A 20,195-nucleotide genomic window follows, 5' to 3' on the forward strand; every position below is an offset into this window, starting at 1 on the left:
CACAGCTCTGTAAGTCTTTGCTGTCGTTATTATCTCGTATTTTATTTAATATATATAAATATATATATATTTATTTATTTATTTATTATTATTTATTATTATTATTTTTTTTTTTTTTATTTTTTTTTTGCCTAGGCGCAGGGCCTTGGGTTGTGGCCGAGGCGTGGCCTCGGCCTGTGGCCGGGGCGCGGCCTCGGCCTGTGGCCGAGGCGCGGCCTCGACCAGGCGGCCGAGGCATGCTCCTCGGCCTCGACCAGGCGGCCGAGGCGTGCCTCGGCCTTAGCAATTTTTTTTTTTTTTTTTTTTTTTTTAAGGCGCAAAGGCGTCGCCTCGGCCACGTTTCACGTTTTTTTTTTTTTTTTTTTTTTTTTTTTTTTTGAGGCGCAGGGCCTTGGGCCGTGGTCGAGGCGTTGCCTCAGCATGTGGCTGAGGCATGGCCTCAGCCATCTGGCCGAGGCGAGTGCCTCGGCTACTTGGCCGAGGCGCGACCTCGACCACCATCTGGCCGAGGCGAGTGCCTCGGCTACTTGGCCGAGGCGTGGCCTCGGCCTGTGGCCGAGGCGCGGCCTCGACCAGGCGGCCGAGTCGCGTTCCTCGGCTGAGGCTGAGGTGCGGCCTCAGCCAAAATTTATTTTATTTTATTTTTTTATTTTATTTTTTTATTTTATTATTTTTTTTTAACATGGGCGGACCGTGAGCACGAAATATCGTTTCGGAAAATTTTGTAAAAGATGGTACAAAACCTGTTTTATTAAGCAACATGGACGGACCATGAAAGTAAGGTACCATTTTCTATACTCTTAGTATGTAGAGCGGACGGACCGCGATCGCCAAGCACTAACTCTAACGATTGCTGTTACAAGGTTTTTAAGGAAAGTACTTGATCAAATGTTCCGAGTTCCATACCCGGTCAATCATTCTTCCCCCCGTAGTTTTTAACTTGTATGTCCCTGGGCGAACGACCTCCTCCACGACGTAAGGCCCCTCCCACTTTTTTGCGAATTTTCCCCCTTCAAGGGGTTGGCTGGCTTCCCTTCTTCGCAGCACAAGGTCGCCGACTTGGAAGTAACGGGGTCGGACTTTCGCGTCGTGGTAGGACTTTAGCTGGCGACCGTAGTTCTCCATTTTGCAGAATGCCGCCTCTCTCTTTTCATCCAAAAAGTTTAGATCCACCCTTTGGTGGAGTTCATTTTGCTCTGACTCGAATTCCTCCACCCTTATACTAGGTATGATCACTTCCACCGGGGCCCGAGCTTCAAATCCGTAGGCGAGTGCGAACGGGGTTTCTCCGGTGGCCCTTCTTGGTGTCGTGCGATAGGCCCAGAGGATGCCATCGAGTTCCTCCACCCAGGCTCCGCCGGCTACTTCTAGCTTCTTCTTGAGGCCGTCGAGGATGGTTCTATTCGCATTCTCTACTTGCCCATTCGCCTGAGGATAAGATACCGCCACCCGGCTATGCTTAACGCCCCATCCTGCTAGGAATTCTAAAAATTCTCGTGCCTCGAACTGACGACCATTGTCTGTGATTACCTGGAAGGGGATGCCGAAACGATATAGGATATTTTTCTCGACAAACCTTTTGCACCTTGCTGCAGTGATGCTCGCTAGGGGCTCGGCCTCCACCCATTTCGTGAAATAGTCAATGGCCACGATGATGTACTTTCTGCTTCCAGTCCCCGTGGGAAGTGCCCCTACCAGGTCAATTCCCCATCTTGAAAAAGGAATCGCGGTGCTTACCGGGGTGTAGTTCGTCGCAGGTCGACCCGGCAGTGCTTGGAATTCTTGGCACTTGGGACATCGCTTTGTATATTCGGCGCAATCCCTCAACATTTTGGGCCAAAAATACCCTTGTAGCATGATGCGGCGCGCAATGGTGTACGCCCCTTGATGCGCGGAGCATACTCCCTCGTGGACTTCTTTTATCACCAACTTCGCTTCATCTGGATATAGACACCTTAGTAACGTGCCGTTGTAGGAGCGTTTGTACAACTTATCGCCCGAGACAACGTAGCTAGGTGCCCGTAACTTCGTTACCTTGGCGTCTGCCTCGTCTTGTGGTAGGGTGCCATCTGCCTTGTATCGCTTGATATGATCAATCCAACATGGCTCCCTAGTCTGCACAGGGAAGACCCACGAGACGTCAATACTTGAAGTCTCGAGGTCTTCTAGTCGAGCGATCTTCCTAATGTGGCTAGGGACTCCGGTACTTAGCTTTGAGAGCATGTCGGCGTCGACGTTCTGCTCTCTCGGTACCTGGTGTATCTCATATCCCTCGAACTCGCGCAAGGTTCTCAACACCGCGTCTCTGTATTTCTGCATGCTTCCTTCGTTGGCTTCATACTCCCCGGACACCTGGCTGACTACCAGCTTGGAATCGCATCGAATTCGGACCTTTTCAGCTCGTAGTCCCGCCGCCAATCGCAGTCCATTGAGGAGGGCCTCGTACTCCGCCTCATTGTTAGACAACTTGAAGTGGAATCGGATGGCATAGTAGGCGCGGAATCCCTCCGGAGTGACGAGCACCACGCCGCCGCCGCAGCCCTTGCTGTTGGAAGAGCCGTCTGTGGACAAAGTCCACCACCCTCCATCTTCAGTTTCCACTTGGTCCGTCACTTCCCGAGCGGTGCATTCCACTATAAAGTCTGCAAGAGCTTGGCCTTTGATGGCGGGCCTCGGTTTAAAATCTATGTCAAACTGACTGAGGTGCATGGCCCACCGTGCCATCCTGGCGGAACTGTTGGTATTCCGTAGGAAGCTTCCCAACGGCTGATGTGAAAGTACATGGATGGGGTGAGCTTGGAAGTAGTGAGCCAACCTTTTTGATGAGGTGACTATGGCAAATACTGTTTTCTCCAACACACTGTACCGGAGCTCCGCGTCGTGTAGGGCTTTGCTTACGTAGTAGATGGGACGCTGAGTCCCTCCTTCTTCTTTGACCAGCACGGAGCTGATCGCACCCTGTGACACGCCCAAGTACAGAATTAGGGTTTCACCTGCCTCTGGCTTTGCAAGCAGGGGCGGGGACAACAAGTATTTTTTCAACTAAGAACTAGAGCAATACCACTATTGTCTCTCTGACACATCGCTATTAGATTATCGTTATTATTATTTAAAATCTATGTCAAACTGACTGAGGTGCATGGCCCACCGTGCCATCCTGGCGGAACTGTTGGTATTCCGTAGGAAGCTTCCCAACGGCTGATGTGAAAGTACATGGATGGGGTGAGCTTGGAAGTAGTGAGCCAACCTTTTTGATGAGGTGACTATGGCAAATACTGTTTTCTCCAACACACTGTACCGGAGCTCCGTGTCGTGTAGGGCTTTGCTTACGTAGTAGATGGGACGCTGAGTCCCTCCTTCTTCTTTGACCAGCATGGAGCTGATCGCACCCTGTGACACGCCCAAGTACAGAATTAGGGTTTCACCTGCCTCTGGCTTTGCAAGCAGGGGCGGGGACAACAAGTATTTTTTCAACTCTTCGAAGGCCTTTTGACAGTCTGACGTCCACTCGAACCCTTTGCTCTTTTTCAAGATTTGGAAGAAGGGGAGGGATCGTTCAGCCGATTTCGACAGAAAACGGCCTAAGGCCGCCAGACGCCCGTTGAGTCTCTGGACCTCCTTTATGGACCGCGGAGGCTCCATGTCAAGGATAGTCCTTACTTTTTCTGGATTCGGCTCAATGCCGTTCCTGGTGACCATGAAGCCCAAAAATTTGCCCCCATCAACGGCGAAGGTGCATTTTTTTGGGTTCAAGCGCAAATTAAATTTTTTCATAATGGAAAATACCTCGCTGAGATCCTCGGCATGGGAAGTGGCCTTGCGACTTTTGACGATCATGTCGTCCACGTATGCTTCCATGTTTCGTCCCAGTACTGACTTGAACAGCTTTGCCACCATGCGAGTGTATGTGGCCCCGGCATTCTTCAATCCGAACGGCATGACCAAGTAGCAGAATATCCCTTCGGGAGTGGTGAAGGCGGTCTTCTCTGCGTCCTCCTCATGCATGGATATCTGATGGTACCCACGGAAGGCGTCCATGAAGCTCATGAGTTCACATCCTGCCGTCTCATCCACCAATTGATCTATATTGGGTAGTGGAAAACGGTCCATAGGGCATGCCCTATTGAGGTCCGTGTAGTCCACGCACATCCTCCATGTCGATCCTTTGGGAGCTAAGACTACGTTGCTCAGCCACTGTGGGTAGTAAATTTCCTTGATGTGCCCTACGTTGAGTAATGCGGTCACCTCCTTTTTCACGAACTCTCTTCGTTCTGCCGACATATACCTTTTTCGCTGATGCACTGGTTTTCTGCTGGGGTCGACCGCGAGCTTGTGGGTTATGATCCTTCGATCTATGCCCGGCATGTCCTCTGGCCCCCACGCGAACACCGTGTGAGAACGGCGAATTACATCCACTATTTGGGCCCTTAGCTCTGGGCTTAAGCCTGTGCCGATCTTCACCACTCGGTCTGGTCTGGAGGGATCGAGAACTATGTCTTCTGTCTCTGACACGGGCTCGGCGCGGGGCCATGCCTCTTCTTCTTTGAAAATTTTCTCCGCGATCGTGTGGACCTGTAAGTCCTTGCTGCCGATCTTCTTGCACGCCTTCACGTAGCAACTCCGGGCTGCCCGTCGGTCACCTCTGACGACTCCTATTCCATTCGGAGTGGGGAACTTCATACACAGGTGTTCCACAGATATTATGGCCTTGAGGTCCTCTAGTGATGGCCTTCCCAGTATGATGTTGTGGGCACAAGTGAGCCTTACCACGATGAACTCCATGTCCAGCTTGCGAGCGTTGGGGCTCGTGCCTATCTCCATGGGCAGGGTCACCGACCCTTCTGTTTCCACCGAATCCCCAGTAAACCCAGAGAGTGGAGTTCGTACCTCTTTGAGCTGGCCTCTAGGTAACCCTAACTTAGTGAAGGCGCCGTAGTACATCACGTTAACCGAGCTTCCCGTGTCGACCAAGATGCGATGTACGATCGTATCATTGATGTCCATCTTAATCACCAGTGCGTCGCGATGGGGTAAGGGGCCCTCGGGGAGGTCCTCGTCAGAGAAAGTGATGGCCTCCCGCCTCTGCTTCTTCCCTTTGGGAAGACTCACCACTTCTCCTACGTACAGCTGCCTGCTCCACTTCTTCCTCTCTGTGGGTGTGTCGCCGCCAGCTGGTCCACCGTAGATGAAATGTATGGTGTGTTTCTTTTGTCGTCTGGGCGCCATCTCGGTTTCCTTCTCGCTGTCATCCTCCTCCGATATCTGGTCGTGCTCCCTTTTCTTGGCGTTCGAGGTGGATGGCTCGGCCCCATCCCCCTTCCTCCATACATTCTTTGGTGGATTTTTTGATGGATCGTGCTGCGGCTGTTGCTGCTGCCTGGATCGCTTGACAAAATGCCGGAAGTAGCCCTGCTGGATGAGTTCTTCTATCTGTCTCTTTAGCACATTACATTCGTCCGTGTCATGCCCGGGTTGCCTATGGAACCTGCAGTACTTTGCTTGGTCCCCTTTCGGGGAGACCTTCATGCATTCCGGTGGGAACTCGACTATTCCCATCTCCTCAGCCTGTTTTAGGATGACACTGACGGGATGGGTAAGCGGAGTTAGGTTACGCAAGGGAACCAGGCGAGGCCGTTCATGGTCCCGGCCTTTCCCTGCAGCCGGGTGGTTCGAACGTGGCGCTTGGCTGGGCGGACCAGCTTTCCCAGGTTTTCCATTCTTCCTGCCGTCCTCCTCATCTTTCTTTTTCCTATCGACGTCCTCTGCCTCGGCATAGCGGCTAGCCGTCCTCATCAAATCTTCGTAAGAACGGGGGTGGTGGGCGTTTAGCTGCTTGTGAAAATACCCCGATCTCAAGGCATGGATGAATATCGGGATCGCCGCCTTGGAGTCGAAATCGTAGACATTGTTGACTTCCTTTTTCCACTTGATTAGGAAGTCTTTGAGGCTCTCGCCTCTATCTTGCTTTACTACACAGAGGTGAGAGAATGGTTTCTTACGCTGTATGCTACCGGAGAAGTATGTTAGGAAGCTTTTTGACAACTCCCCAAAATTTTGGATCGACCCGTCCGGGATGGTGTTGAACCAATCTTGGGCCGTTCCATCCAGGGTGGACAAGAACGCTCGGCACATGATGGCGTCCCCCGCCCCGATCATTACCATGGCAGCCTTGTACCTAGTCATGTGGACCCGTGGGTCAGTGGCTCCGGTGTACGCCTTGATGGCAGGTAACCTGAAGTCCCTCGGCAGGGGTACGTCCATGATGCTTGGGGAGAACGGTGCTGCCATCCGTACCTCAGGTTCCGGCGACTGTTCCCGTGCCTCCACCCTTCTTGCTAACTCCTCGATCCTTCTCTGCAGCCTTTCGACCAGGGCCGGCTCGTCAAGGTGTCGGCGCGGAGCCGGCTGCCGCTCCTCCCTGTGTCGTGGGGCTGGTTCCTCGACGTTTCGTCCATCCAAGTATCGGTGTGGAACCTGCTCATTAACGCGTCGTTCGCCTGTTGAGTGCCGACGCGGAGCCGGCTCATCGCGTCGCTCCGCCGAGTGCCGACGCGGAGCCGGCTCATCGCGTCGCTCCGCCGAGTGCCGACGCGGGGCCGGTTCGTCGAAGCGTCGCTCATCCGAGTGTCGACGCAGAGCCGACTCGTCATCGTGCCGGCGCGGGGCCTCCATCCTTTCTACGGGCGATCTCTCAGCTTCCCTTTCCTCGTGTCGGCGAGGGCCTCTAGCGGAGGACCCCCCGGCACGCGACTCCGGCCTTTGCCGAGCGGGAGCCCCGTGTCCCAACCGTTCCAAGGCAGAGCGGGAGGGCCTAGGTTGCCGTCCGGCCGGTCCGCTCCTAGTGCGACGCCCTGCGTCCCTCGCGGCACGTGCTGCGTCCTGGGCGTCCACCCTCCGCGAGGATTCCACCTCTATTTCCTGAGGCGGGGGCGCTTGGCCTTGCAGTCCCATCGCCACTTGGTTCAGTGCCGCCGCCACTGCCTGCTGAATGGTCGCTTGGAGGTTCACGACTTGGTTCGCCCCTCCATTGTTGGGCTGATCTCGGAGGTCACCTCCATTGTTGAGTTGGTCTCGGAGGTCACCTCCGTTGTTGAGTTGGTCTCGAAGGTCCCCGGGCCTCCCGTTGTTGAGATGTTCTCGGAGGTCCCCTCCACGATTGTTGGTGAGTAGGTCACGGAGGTCACCTGAGGCGTTTCCATTGTTCACGTTGCGAGAACCGTGGGAGCTGCGGGACGCCATTCTTTCAAGCTTGTTGTTGAAAGAGAAAGGGAGTTGTGTTGTAGCCTGCTTGAGTATTGGATTCAGGCTCTCAATGAAAGCACCAATGACGGTAATAACGTTACCGGTAAATAATAATAACGATAATCTAATAGCGATGTGTCAGAGAGACAATTGTGGTATTGCTCTAGTTTTTAGTATAGAAAGTCCCCCCTTTTTGCTAGCTGAGGAGATCCCTATTTATACTTAGAGTCCCAACGGTAACAACACGGACATAAATGAGGAGCCTGGGCTTTAAGTCTCTCTCATCAATGGGGGCTTCAATGCTGTCTTCAATGTCAGTAAAGGTGGCACCTGTTGGAATTCCTGACCGTTGGAGTTTCTATCCGTTGGGTTCCCATGTGACGCTGAGTCAAGAGTCCATGCCCATTTGTGATCCGGGTCGGGTGCCAGCCTATTATCCTGTCACTCATAACCCTCTTTGCATATATAATTTCATTTGAACTTAAGTTTTAGTTAGACAAGTTTTTCATACTCAACAATGTTAAATGTTACATTAAATAATATTTTTATCAGACACGATTTTAATCTAATTAAATCATAATAGAATAAATTAACTTATGATGATGATTTTAAGTAATATGTTGTAATTTGTAATTTGTAATTTGTAATTTGTAATTTGATAAATAAAAAGTGAAGAGTAGTAATAAAATAAAATAAAATTGTAGTAGGGCAAAATGTGAACGGTAGTTAATGATTTGGGAATTAATTAATAATATTATTATTCTGCAATTATAGCTTTGGTGGATTGGACAGACGTTCGGACCCATTAATTAAATTCGTGGAAGATTCGTGACATGCATTGAATAGGGCGTATCTGGCAGTTAAAAAATTGGTCCCGGCGGGGCTCGAACCCGCGACCTTCGGCTCATAAGACCAACGCTCTAACCAACTGAGCTACGGGACCTTATTGTTTAATTTTGGTTAATAACCATTGAATTTAAAAACGTCTTAACTGTTAATCGAGTCAAATTTCCTACTTCCAGATTAACTAAAACAATTTTTTTTTTTCGATTATTCAATTAATAAAAAAATTTAAAATTTCTTAAAATGTATAAATAAAAAATTTCAATCAATAGTGCCAATCACAAAGTAGTCATTATATCAATATGTAAATGATAAAAATTTTAAAAAAACTAATCGAATAGTATGACTTATGAATTTTAAAAATTAAACATATATACACTAACAATTCGGTTAACAAGCACTTCGAAACCAAATTAATTGATAATCGAAAATTTAAAAAAATCATTATTCATTAATTAAATTAAAATATTTTTAATTTGAAATTTATCAATTTGACCGATCCATTAACTATTTTTTCACCAAGTTGCGCTGCGTGTGCACACCGGACTACCCTAATTCTTTGACTTTTAAATATCTTTCTTAAAAAAAAAAAAAAAAAAAAAAAAAAATCTTCTCCGCCCTATACATTTTGTACAAAGTCAGCGTTAAAGGGATTACATAAAAAGAGAACAACAAAATAAAAACAAACACATAGAAGTAATTGCATCTTTAAATTGCCAATTACTCCTAAAAATTGTAATATAACTTACCACTTAATTTAGTTTCACTACTTTAAAAAAAATAAAATTAGTTTCACTTTTAGGACATCGCTATTATACATTTCTTATATTTTTGTCTCTAAAATTATCAATATTTTTCACATTTTGTATCTGACTATCAAATTTTGTCACATTTGATGATCTTTCAATCAAATTTCTAACCCAGTGTAACATGAATCTCCCACATAATTGACAGTAATACGTATTATTTATTCCTCCAGTAATTTTTTTTTTTTTTTAAATGAAGTTCATAAGTTCCTTGGTGTACAAGTCTAGCTTTGCTTCTAGGCTATGGAAATATCAAATATATATGACTTTTATACAGTGCCGAGGAATGAACACACGTTTACTATTCAACCAGATTGACTCGATCAACTTCAACTATTATATTATTCAAACCCGGCCATTCTTATACATTAATAACGAGTTAGGAGCTTGTGGATATATATACGTAAATCTGGTTAAAGAATTGAAGCAATTAACAGGCCGGATGCATAGTTTAACAAGAAAGATGATGGGCTTTAAGCCATCTTCTTTGTTGATTCTTTTACTGGTTTTTCCCTTTTCTGTTTGGATGGTATCCGTCTCAGGAACTGGCAATGAAACCATTATTGATATTGGTGCAATCATCGACTTAAACTCACGTGCCGGGAAGGAACAGAAAGTTGCTCTACAAATAGCTGTCCAAAAGTTTAATGATCATTCAAGGACTCACCACATCTCTGTTCATTTCAGAAATGCTAGCATGGATCCTGTTCAAGCTGTTTTTGCAGGTTAGAATCAAATCCAATTCACTAATGTTGAGCATATAACCATTAATGTGCAATCCAACTATCAGCTTAGGCTTTTAGTTGAGATGAAGCACATGCTTCAATTTGGTAAGCGACTACGGTCCACGTGTTGCACGTGAGGTGGCGTGTTGAGCATATAACCATGCAATCCAACTATCAGCTTAGGCTTTTAGTTGAGATGGAGCACATGCTTCAATTCCCCTCATATATTTAGTTTAGGATATGCAGTTAAGATGTGTTTCGTTTCAACTAAAAGTCATTATGGTGCAGCTGATGAGCTGGTGAGAGGAAAGCAGGTGAAAGCTATAATTGGGATGCATACATGGGAAGAAGCAAGTTTAGTTGCAGAGGTTGTGGCAAAGCGAGCTGAGATGGTGCCGGTTCTCTCTCTTGCAGCTTCTTCTGGGATGCCAGAAAGGGTGCAGCTTCAATGGCCTTTCTTGGTACAAATGGCTGCGAATAGCTCTGAGCAAGTGAACTGCATAGCTGCTGTTATTCATTCCTGGAGTTGGAGGAAGGTGGTAGTAATATATGAAGATGGTGATGCTGGGATGCTGGGAGCTTTATCTGATTCTCTTGAAGATATTGGGGTTGATATTGAGTACCATTTAATCCTCCCGGAGTTCTCTTCTTTGTCTGAGGATTCAGAACGGATTGTTCGAGGGGAAGTCTTGAAGTTGCTGGAGAAACAGTCGAGGGTGTTCATCGTTCTTCATTCATCAGAATTGATGGCTGGTTTGCTGTTCAAAGAAGCAAAGGAAATAGGATTAATGGGGAGAGAATCTGTGTGGCTTCTTGCAGATTCTGTGTCTGATCTTCTTGATTCTGCTGGGACATCCTTTGCCTTGTCTGTTCAAGGTGCTTTAGGAATCAAGAATCACTATGTTGAAACCACCAAGCCTTTTCTAGATTTTCAAACTAAATTTCAAAAGCTTTTCAGGTCAGAGTTCCCAGATGAAGATCACTCAAAGCCCGGGATTCATGCTTTACAAGCATATGACAGCATGAATACTATTGCTCAAGCAATCATGAATTTAAGCAAAAACAACGTTGTTGATTCGAAGTCACTGCTGACAAGAATTCTGTCAAGTAATTTTACGGGTTTGAGTGGAGATGTTCATTTCCAACACGGAGCAAGGTCACAACAAGTTTCGATATTCAGAATCGTAAATGTTGTTGGATTGAAGTATAAAGAACTTGGTTTCTGGTCATCGGATCACGGGTTCTCAGACAGCCTTGAAGCTGGAAGCAGCTCTGGGGGAATACAAAAGCTATCCAGTTTGGTGAATTGGCCGGGCGAATTAGACCGAGTTCCAAAGGGGTGGGCAATGCCTACTAATGCAAAACCATTAATCATTGGTGTTCCTGGAAGAACTGTATTTGATAAATTTGTAAAGGTGGACTGGGCTGAAATTCCACACAAGTATTCTGGTTTCTGCATTTGTGTATTTGAAAAAGTTCTTGACATCTTGGAGAAAAACTACATTGTAAACTATGACTTCAAGCCTTACAATGGCACCTACCCTGATCTGGTTCATTTTGTGGCTAACAAGGTAAAAATTACTTCTTTTTTGCAACTTTTCAAGTCATCTTCTTTATCTCTTTCATTTCCAGTTATCTGTGTTTGTTCTTGTTGAGCATATAACCATTAATGTGCAATCCAACTATCAGCTTAAGCTTTTAGTTGAGATGGAGCACATGCTTCAATTTGGTATCAGAGCCATGCCAAAGGTAATGTGTTCAGAGACTGTGGTCCACGTGTTGTGTTGAACATATAACCATTGATGTGCAATCCAACTATCAGCTTAAGCTTTTAATTGAAATGGAGCACATGCTTCAATTGTTCTGCAGACCAATGTTATATTTGGCGTATTGATAAGCGTTTGATCCTAACAGTAACACTATTTGTTGAATCTGACCTGATGTTTCTCTGTTGTATGCTAGACTTATGATGCGATTGTTGGCGACATAACAATATTAGCGGAGCGATCAAAAGACATGGAGTTCACACAACCATATGTAGAGTCAGGCTTGACAATGATAGTTCCTGTGAAGATTGAAAAATCCAAGAGAGCATGGATGTTTCTGAAGCCATTTACTAGGAACATGTGGGTAGTAACCTCAGCCATCATGTTCTACACAATGTTCATCATCTGGTTCTTGGAGCATCAGTCCAACGAAAAATTCAGAGGCGCCCGGAGAGATCAGATTGGCACCGCGTTATGGTTCACATTCTCATCCCTCTTTTTCGCTCACAGTAAGTGCATCATATTAGGTTAAACTTTTAGTTGAGACAGAACGCATGAAACTAACCCAGTACTTTTAATTTCTGTTAAACAGAGGAGGATCTTAAGAGCAATTACACCAAACTGGTGGTTATAGTGTGGCTTTTCGTTGTGTTCGTGCTAACCTCGAGCTACCAAGCCAGTCTCACTTCAATGCTAACCGTATCCCGGCTTGAACCAAGCGTGACAAACATCGATTGGATAAGGAAAACGAATGCACCAGTAGGATGTGATGGCGATTCGTTCGTCAAAGATTACCTGAGAAATGTGCTAGACCTCAAGAACATCATCATTGTTGGAAACCAGTATGATTACCCGGAGCTTCTGAAGAATGGGACCATAAAAGCAGCATTCCTCGAGCTTCCTTACGCGAAGCTCTTCCTCAAGGACAACAATGACTTCACATCTGCTGGTATTACATACAGATTTGGAGGGCTAGGATTTGTAAGTACACTTAAATCTAGTATTGTATTTATTTATTTATTTAACAGTTGATCAAAGGTTCTGCTAATTTTGCAGGCATTTCAAAAAGGCTCTCCTTTGGCACGCGATTTTTCCGAGGCAATCTTGACTCTATTGGAGGATGGCACAATGCAACAACTAGAAGAAGAATGGCTGGGCTCCTCTATGACTTTAGTGAACAATGATGCCTCAGTGAAGACAGAAAGTTTGAGCCTTAGTAGCTTCTGGGGCTTATACCTGCTGTCTGGTGCCACTTCCACAATATGCTTTCTGGTTTTCGTGTGTCGTCTCTTTCTTAGAAAGTCGCGACAAAATAGTCAGGTGCACGGTGAGAATGAGCCTAAAACCGAACAAGGTGCCAGGCCCGCTTCTCTAATGAAGACTGCAACTTTTGCTCATATAAACAGTCTCAGATCTTCAGAATGGGAGCTGGTGAGCCCTTCAGACACTTCAGAAATGTCTGATGCCTCCCATCCAGCCGAAATTCAAATTACAACCATGAATTAGTTACACTATAATAACTCATTAGGGAAGAACAACTGTGTATAAGATTCTTTTTAGCATTAATCTTGTATATTCTTGTTCATATATAGCTTTATAGTGACAATAAAATTATATTCTTCTTGTACTCTCCAAGTTTTCATGTGCAATTAGGAAAACCCGCAGCCACTACCCAATACCCAAGGATGTATACTGGGTAAACGACACCTTGTGACCTTAGCTGGCAAAGGAGGTAAACTAGCCTAAGTAGCCTATAACTGATTGACTCAAACCAACGAAACAATTAGGCCGCTCTCACTGTTAGTCGAACTTGTAACATTGTGGTTATCAAGCTAACAGCCTACGAGTCTGCAACATGTTCCATTAGTTGCAGACTTGCAGGTGAAAACTGTGAGCAATCAACTTGAAACAAAGTAGCAGAAATGCATGATCTACCCATAGAAGCTAGGTTCAAGAAAACCATATATCAAGCACAAATTGATGTAAAGAATGTTGTTAAAGCAGTCATGTCTGCATTTCTAGTTAGTTGCAACCTCAACAATGTTGTTTTACAAACAAATAACAACAAATTAAAAGAAGTCAGCACAATACAAGAGATAGTGGGCACCTGTTGCAGAACCAAAAATGTAAGAATACAAAGTGTTGAGGCCTTTTGAATTATTCTCTTTTTCAGGGCCACAAGTGTTGTAGTCTGGGTATAAAAGCTGAGGGTGATGGATGGTCCACACCTTTAGTCTGCTCACTCCACTTCAGCTAACAGAAACAGCAAAAAAGGCAAATTTATTTACTGAGGAACTGATATCTATACCCAGTAATGGCAATAAAGTATGGTGACACTTAAATATAATATGGTATAGAAAGGGTATGAAACAAGTAAACAACTGGTGACTTGTCCCTTGTTGCATTTGCACATGCTCCCCACTATAATAATCTTGTGACTCAATTTTTTTCTGGGTAGACTGGATTTAGGATAGCTCTCCTAAAAATGTTAGTACTTACTGTCGGAAGGTATACACGGATAAATCTTAATTTGTGACTCAAGTCAGCAAAAATCACAATAAGATAAATCAGTCTAGATTGTCCATACCTGATCGGTTCAAATCAAGACTAATAGGTGGCTCTCACTAAGAGTCGAAATCTAGGAATGAGCACTAAATCTTTATATATAAATGTAGGGCGTCACGGGCGTTGATTCTCTTTTCCAACATGGCTATTTCTGGTCCATCTTCTGCTCTTTTCTACTCTCTCTGTGGTTCTACCATTTCTTCTTTGTCCTAAACCTTCTTAACTCCTCACTATATCCAACCACCCATCATGACAATGTCTTCCACATTTCTGCTTCTCTTCCTCCTCCTCCTCCTCCCCTGCCCGCCGTCTCTGGCCAACCTCCGGCCTAATTCCGGCGAGCGGCTGCCGCGGCAGCTCTCCGTTAACTACTACGCCAAAACCTGCCCGCAGGTTGATCGCCTCGTCGCCTCCGTCACCTCCCAGCAGTTCCAAGACTCCCCAGCTGTCGGCCCCGCCACCATTCGTCTCTTCTTCCATGATTGCTTTGTCGGAGTAAATCCCATTCCCATAATTCATCTATCTCTTTCCTTTTCCTCAAGTTTTCAATTCATGGCATGCATGCAGTTCAACTAAGCATAGAATTCTTAGAAATTTCATAGATTCTGAAAGATGAATTTTATTGAAGGGTTGTGATGCATCAATACTGATATCAACAAGGGCGGGAAGCAAGCAATTAGCAGAGAAAGATGCAGAGGATAACAAGGACCTAACAATGGCGGCTTTTGATGGCATAAAGAAGGCTAAAACAGTGGTGGAGAGCAAGTGTCCGGGTGTTGTTTCATGTGCTGACATTCTTGCAATTGCAGCCAGAGATTTTGTTCACCTTGTAAGTTGTCCTGTTTCAATTTCCATCACTACCCTTTAATTTTCCACTTTTTAAATATATATATATATATATATATATATATATATATATATATATATATATATATATATATATATATATATATATTTGTTTTTTTTTTTTGAAAGGAAAAAATATATTTGTTTTTACTCTTGGAATATTTTACATTGTTGTTAATTGAGCCAAAAGTCAATTAGCTGTAACCTATAATCATGTTTCTTCTCCTTTACTGCACTTAATTACTTTTTCTTTTCTTTAATACGAGGGGAATGGGACCAAACAAAAGGTAAAGATGTTTTAATCCCATTTATTAGAGGTGATATGATTGCCAATGAAAATAACATTTTTATAAGTTTGAACCCACCAATCTTTAGTCCTTACTCACTCTTCCCAAAAGTCGAATCCCCAACCCCAGGGGCCTGAGCATCTCCACACTACTGCTGGTGAGACTCAATCCTGGTCATTCTTCTCAAACTTCACTCCTGTGACCAACTGAGTTGTCCATGCATGCATCTTTAATTTAATCTTTACTATAAAGACAACAGGTGGAGAGATTTTTTTTTTTTTTTTTTTTTTTTTTGAAAACACGGGTGGAGAGATAAATAGCAAGTTGTTAACTTATTTTGAGTTTGGTTGATCAATTAAACTGTGTCCCGAGAACTAAAAATAACATTTTTCATCCTTCTATTATGCAACTAATTGAGTTGTGCACCAAGGGGTGAAAGTAACATTTTTCGTCCCTCAACTATATATGTGTTGTCACTTTTCATCTATCTATCAATTGTTTGCAAAATAACTTTTTATTTTTTACAAAGGGGCTTTTTTAAAAACCAAATTCATTAAAAAAAATCATTTTACAACAATTGAATATAATGATGAGAAAAATTTTACTTTATAGACAATTAAAGGATGAAAAGGGAAGATGGTATAATCGGAGGACGTATATTACAGGGCGTTTGGTTGGGAGTAAGGAATTAGGGTGGAAATGAATTGCAATTCGGTAGGAAAAGAATAAGGTGGGAATAAAGTAGGAATTCAAATTACATTGTTTGGTAGGAATGAATAGAATTATTGGGTAGGGAATGAAAGAAGTGATATAAAGACTAAAATGTCCTTGTGTAATAATAATAGTAGTAATAATTAAGGGTACTTTTGTCATTTCATCCCTTTTTTCCTTTTCCCACAACCACCAAATTGCAATTCATAGGGGGGTGCCCATGAATTGCAATTCAGCAAAAGGAGGGAATTGCAATTCTGTGGAATTGCAATTCCCTCCAACCAAACGGCGTAATTGTGGCTTCCACTGAATTACAATTCAACTACAGCCAAATTACGTCCAACCAAACAGGCCATTAGAAATTGTTTTTTTAGTAGTATCAAATGCATGATTCTATCAGGTACCATACATATATGTACTCATCGGTATTGTAGACGTTTCTTAATAATTGTTATAGATCACATGTCTCATCATTAATTGGTCACGAGATTCAAATTATTATTACATTATTATAGACTATCTACTGGTCATGTGAACTATATATAAACCTTGGTGAGGGGCTAAGGAATCCTAAATTTTCTCAATCCGAAACAAAGATCTAATTAATATTCACTGACTGAAAAAAGTGCATTGGTACTAATCAATCAGTACTTAACAGAAAAATCCAAAATGAATCTTGGGTAATATCAGGCAACAGTCCAAACTATACGTAGCTGTACAAGTTTTTGACATTTCACATGCAGAACCAGACAAACATCATGTTTCAGGTTTCTCTCTAGTCAATTAAGTGGTTTTTCTGTTTCAAAATTTTGATGTTCCTGTCGGACGACGTACCAATAAACTTTCTGAGGTTGTTTGTCCAGACATTATGTTTGTTGAATCCATTTCAGGAGCTTTAATTTGGTTCGGTTCTCGTTATTATCTTAGTGAGACTGCACCTTTATTATTTTATATATGTTATGCTCGATCCACTATTGGAAATTATGAAATTTCCGACCACCTGAAAGTGATCAAGTTGAAAGAAAAAGTGGTCGGAAATAGCAACAAAGGTTTTTCCGGATATCAAAAGTGGTCGGAAAAGGCATTCAGGTGGTCAAAAATTCTATAATTTCCCGTAGTGATCGAGGCTGTGTTTGGTGTGCAGACAGGAGGGCCGTTTTACCAAGTGAAGAAAGGGAGGTGGGACGGGAAGATATCGATGGCGTCAAAGGTGCACTCCAATCTACCTAGAGCCAATTCAACAGTGGATGAGCTTCTGAAGCTCTTCACCTCCAAGGGGCTAACAATGGAGGATCTTGTTGTGCTGTCGGGGGCGCATTCAATTGGCTTTGCACACTGCAAGCAGTTTGTGAGCAGGCTGTACAACCACAAGGGCACCAACCAGCCAGACCCCTCCATTGATCCCAGGCTTCTGAAAGCTCTGAAGATGACGTGCCCGAGATTTGGTGGGAATGCTGATGTTGTGACCCCGTTTGATGTCACAACGCCTTTCTCGTTCGACAATGCTTACTACTCAAACTTGGAGGCTAAAATGGGGTTGCTGGCATCTGATCAGGCCTTGTTTTTAGACCCCAGAACCAGGCCTTTGGTTCAGATGTTGGCCAAGGATAAGCAGAAGTTCTTCCAGAAGTTTGGTTTGGCTATGGAGAAAATGGGATCTGTTGGTGTGAAGAGGGGGAGAAAACATGGGGAGAGAAGAAAAGACTGCAGCATACTTATGTCTGTTTGATATGCTTAATTTCTGCAGATTCTGATAATCTTCATTCCCAGCTAGCTTGTCTATAGCAATTAGACTAATTTAATTCTTTGAGACTTCTGATTAACCTCTTTCTTGATTTTTGTTTTTGCAAAGCCTTGTGGTGAAGATTGTGGAGTGTATTGTTGGTGTGGAAATGAAATAAAAAGTTTCCATTAGCTATTTGTTACACAGAATTGAGTACATATATGTGGTAGTCGTTTGAAAACATGACATGATCAATGATCAAATGATGAACATTTTAATTAGTTGGAGATGATAGAATATCAATGGTTGGGCGAAGTGCTTGGGATAAGATGTAAGCTGTCTTCTCCGTTGGATGAATGGAGTCCCAGAAGACATATTTAGAAGGGTCTCTGCAGACGTAAGACTTGGGATTGCACATAAATGAAGCCTCCAGCATGCCTGTTCCGCAACAGCCACTACTAACCTCTTCAAAACCTGCCATTATTACAAAGATTATGGAGATTCAGGTATACACCGGACTAAACCTTGTAACCCTAACTTTAATCGATAAAGGACCATAATGAGATAAATCAACCTATCAACCTATAGCTAACAAACTCAAACTAAGAAAGATCAATATATTGTTCTCACTAAGGGTGGGAGTAGGTGAAACTTAGAACTTTCACTACTGGAAATCATAGAATTTCCGACCACCTGAAAGTGATCTTAAATCAAGTTGAAACCAAAAAGCAGTTGGAAATAGCAACAAAGGTTTTTCTGGATACCAAAAGTGATCGGAACAAGGCTTTCGACTTGATTTAAGATCACTTTCACGTGGTCGGGAATTTCATAATTTCCAGTAATGTTTGTGGTTACCAAATTAAGTCAAAAGCTTGACCAACAATTTGACTAAACCCTAACTGGTAACTGGAAAAAGATCACAAGTAAACCAGATTAAAGTGTCTATATTTGACTAGCTTAAACCAAAAAGACTAATAGACCGTTTTCACCAAGAGTGTAATTAGAACTTGAACATCATAGTTACCAAGATGACTGGAATTGTCAAATCAACTTGGCTGAAATTGCTCCAATACCTATTACAAAGTAGGGCAATGGAATCATTTCACTCACCATACTTGTTGGCTTGAGTCATCATGTCCATGAGCGGCCCATATATATCTTGGTAAGCAATTCTCGCACCTTGGGCGCCCAGTTTAAGCTGCATGGCCCCGAGCAGGGTTTGCAGTTGTGAGTTGTAGTCGCGAGCGGTGGCGGAAAACAGATCGATGCAACCCCGTTCCGTAAACGCGTTGTTGGAGTGAAGGGTGATGACCACCGGCAGACAACCCATCGGCGGTAGCCCAACCACTCCGATTCTTCTCCCACCCTCATCCCACAACCCCTACAACACAGATATATATATAGATGAGGCTTAGTCAATTGGTAAAGACCGAGTACGAGGAATTGTGTTAATATTATAAACCTGAAGGAATTCTTGGAGATGTTGGTGGACGAAGTGGATGTATTCTGGGAGAGTGTAGGTTCTACGTCGGATCGGCAACGTGTTATAGTTAACCACGAAGTCATTTGTTCCGGCGCTGACGAGGAACAATGCATTCTTTACTATACCTTCTGTCTCTCCCTTCCCTATCTTTTCCACCATTTTTGCTTTGTACTCTTTGAAATTCTCCAGCTGGTTTTGCAGTGAGATTACATTCTAAATCCCCAACACACACAAAAAGGAAATTCCATTAAGGAACTATAGATATATATATAATGCAAGAAAAATCTGTATCATATCATGGATAATAAATACATATCGCTTACACTAATTTTTGGAGTGAGGGGATCAAAGCCGGTGCCGGCAGACGCAAAGCTAACCCCAGTCTTGAGCTCTTCAGTGCTCAGAGTTGAATCCAGATATGGCGGCACAGCGTCTTTAACCCCGACATACTTAGCTGCAGTGATGTTGAAACAACCTTAATACATCATCGCATGTTAATTCTAAACATTGAATGGAGATTTGGATGGAAGAATTTACCGATGAAGTCGGTAGTGAGCAAGCCATTAGAAAACCGGCCGGTAGGAATATGGGTAAGGAAATCTTTACCATACGGCAAGAAGTTGCTCTTAAAAGGAGTGGTTATGTAGTTATTGTTTCCTGGATCAACGGTGGAGTCTCCGAATATAAAGATGGCGGAAACCGGCGTCTTCCCGGCGGCTTCATCCGCCGTGCATTTCACCGGAGCTTGGAATACAAAGATCCCAAGCAGACACAGATACCATGGATAGTATTCAAACAAATGTTTCTGAGAAAAGTTCATTCTTCTGGGCATTGAATTGAAAGACAGTTTTCAGTTCCAATTCAATATGGGATGGCTTTTTATGGTCACTTAATAATTATATAGTCTTTTGTTGTCTTATTGTTTGATAAGTTTTTCATGTTATGTCGTGGTTTGATAAACCAATCGGCGCTCAAGTTCATTCAAGTTTTCTCAACCACCATGTTGGCAATGGCTTACTCTAATACCGGAGGCAAGAAATTGGACTGACTTTTCTAATCTCCAGACGATTCCAAGTAAAATTAAATGAAGTTGGTGTTCATAATGGAAACTAAGTTTCATATTTGGTTGGTTTAGTATACCTAATTAAACTATAATCTAGATGCAAAACTTTTGGTTTATGTTTGAAATTTTACTTGG

General features: G+C 43.7%; 4 protein-coding genes, 1 long non-coding RNA gene and 1 other non-coding gene across 7 annotated transcripts; 3 read left to right on the plus strand and 3 right to left on the minus strand.

The window, feature by feature from the left end:
* Positions 1–867: 867 nt before the first annotated feature.
* LOC109164804 lies at positions 868–5,556 on the minus strand. Its single transcript, XM_019313351.1, has 3 exons — positions 5,486–5,556; positions 3,214–5,377; positions 868–2,958 (listed from the first exon to the last, which is right to left on the minus strand). Exons 1-3 carry the CDS (start codon positions 5,554–5,556, stop codon positions 868–870), a joined length of 4,326 nt encoding a protein of 1,441 aa, XP_019168896.1.
* Positions 5,557–8,111: 2,555 nt separating this feature from the next.
* On the minus strand, positions 8,112–8,185 carry TRNAI-UAU. Its single transcript has one exon. It is a non-coding gene; the product is annotated as a tRNA-Ile (tRNA).
* Positions 8,186–9,296: 1,111 nt separating this feature from the next.
* On the plus strand, positions 9,297–13,008 carry LOC109164615 (glutamate receptor 2.7-like). Its single transcript, XM_019313135.1, has 5 exons — positions 9,297–9,616; positions 9,905–11,187; positions 11,579–11,891; positions 11,975–12,363; positions 12,439–13,008. Exons 1-5 carry the CDS (start codon positions 9,334–9,336, stop codon positions 12,886–12,888), a joined length of 2,718 nt encoding a protein of 905 aa, XP_019168680.1. The 5' UTR covers positions 9,297–9,333; the 3' UTR covers positions 12,889–13,008.
* A 94-nt stretch (positions 13,009–13,102) lies between these two features.
* Positions 13,103–13,369, plus strand: LOC109164616. Its single transcript, XR_002051430.1, has 2 exons — positions 13,103–13,248; positions 13,324–13,369. It is a non-coding gene; the product is annotated as an uncharacterized LOC109164616 (long non-coding RNA).
* Positions 13,370–14,043: 674 nt separating this feature from the next.
* LOC109164675 (peroxidase 19) lies at positions 14,044–17,709 on the plus strand. The gene is made up of 3 exons (XM_019313207.1): positions 14,044–14,442; positions 14,576–14,776; positions 16,936–17,709. Exons 1-3 carry the CDS (start codon positions 14,197–14,199, stop codon positions 17,518–17,520), a joined length of 1,032 nt encoding a protein of 343 aa, XP_019168752.1. The 5' UTR covers positions 14,044–14,196; the 3' UTR covers positions 17,521–17,709.
* Positions 17,679–19,845, minus strand: LOC109164674 (GDSL esterase/lipase At5g45960-like). 2 transcript variants are annotated; one of them, XM_019313205.1, is made up of 5 exons: positions 19,535–19,845; positions 19,321–19,451; positions 18,977–19,210; positions 18,625–18,895; positions 17,679–17,988 (listed from the first exon to the last, which is right to left on the minus strand). In XM_019313205.1, exons 1-5 carry the CDS (start codon positions 19,827–19,829, stop codon positions 17,789–17,791), a joined length of 1,131 nt encoding a protein of 376 aa, XP_019168750.1. In that variant the 5' UTR covers positions 19,830–19,845; the 3' UTR covers positions 17,679–17,788. The 2 variants fall into 2 exon arrangements, with proteins under 2 accessions (XP_019168750.1, XP_019168751.1); XM_019313206.1 differs by having other exon boundaries at positions 17,878–17,988; positions 18,630–18,895.
* Positions 19,846–20,195: the final 350 nt, after the last annotated feature.

The sequence above is a fragment of the Ipomoea nil genome, unplaced genomic scaffold, assembly GCF_001879475.1.
Source record: "Ipomoea nil cultivar Tokyo-kokei standard unplaced genomic scaffold, Asagao_1.1 scaffold3069, whole genome shotgun sequence".
Lineage (NCBI taxonomy): Eukaryota > Viridiplantae > Streptophyta > Magnoliopsida > Solanales > Convolvulaceae > Ipomoea > Ipomoea nil.

What these genes read in the sequence shown, in the direction of transcription:
- LOC109164804 (XM_019313351.1), bottom strand. Translation starts at nt 5,556, where the DNA reads ATGGGAATAGTCGAGTTCCCACCGGAATGCATGAAGGTCTCCCCGAAA. An exon ending in GACCAAGCAAAGTACTGCAG is followed by an intron (nt 5,378 to 5,485) that starts GTTCCATAGGCA and finishes CAAGCGATCCAG; the next exon opens with GCAGCAGCAACAGCCGCAGC. An exon ending in TCCAAGCTCACCCCATCCAT is followed by an intron (nt 2,959 to 3,213) that starts GTACTTTCACAT and finishes GGCGTGTCACAG; the next exon opens with GGTGCGATCAGCTCCGTGCT.
- LOC109164615 (XM_019313135.1), top strand. Translation starts at nt 9,334, where the DNA reads ATGCATAGTTTAACAAGAAAGATGATGGGCTTTAAGCCATCTTCTTTG. An exon ending in TTCATTTTGTGGCTAACAAG is followed by an intron (nt 11,188 to 11,578) that starts GTAAAAATTACT and finishes GTTGTATGCTAG; the next exon opens with ACTTATGATGCGATTGTTGG. An exon ending in ATCCCTCTTTTTCGCTCACA is followed by an intron (nt 11,892 to 11,974) that starts GTAAGTGCATCA and finishes TCTGTTAAACAG; the next exon opens with AGGAGGATCTTAAGAGCAAT.
- LOC109164675 (XM_019313207.1), top strand. Translation starts at nt 14,197, where the DNA reads ATGACAATGTCTTCCACATTTCTGCTTCTCTTCCTCCTCCTCCTCCTC. An exon ending in TCCATGATTGCTTTGTCGGA is followed by an intron (nt 14,443 to 14,575) that starts GTAAATCCCATT and finishes ATTTTATTGAAG; the next exon opens with GGTTGTGATGCATCAATACT. An exon ending in CCAGAGATTTTGTTCACCTT is followed by an intron (nt 14,777 to 16,935) that starts GTAAGTTGTCCT and finishes TTTGGTGTGCAG; the next exon opens with ACAGGAGGGCCGTTTTACCA.
- LOC109164674 (XM_019313205.1), bottom strand. Translation starts at nt 19,829, where the DNA reads ATGCCCAGAAGAATGAACTTTTCTCAGAAACATTTGTTTGAATACTAT. An exon ending in GCTCACTACCGACTTCATCG is followed by an intron (nt 19,452 to 19,534) that starts GTAAATTCTTCC and finishes ACATCACTGCAG; the next exon opens with CTAAGTATGTCGGGGTTAAA. An exon ending in GACTCAAGCCAACAAGTATG is followed by an intron (nt 17,989 to 18,624) that starts GTGAGTGAAATG and finishes TAATAATGGCAG; the next exon opens with GTTTTGAAGAGGTTAGTAGT.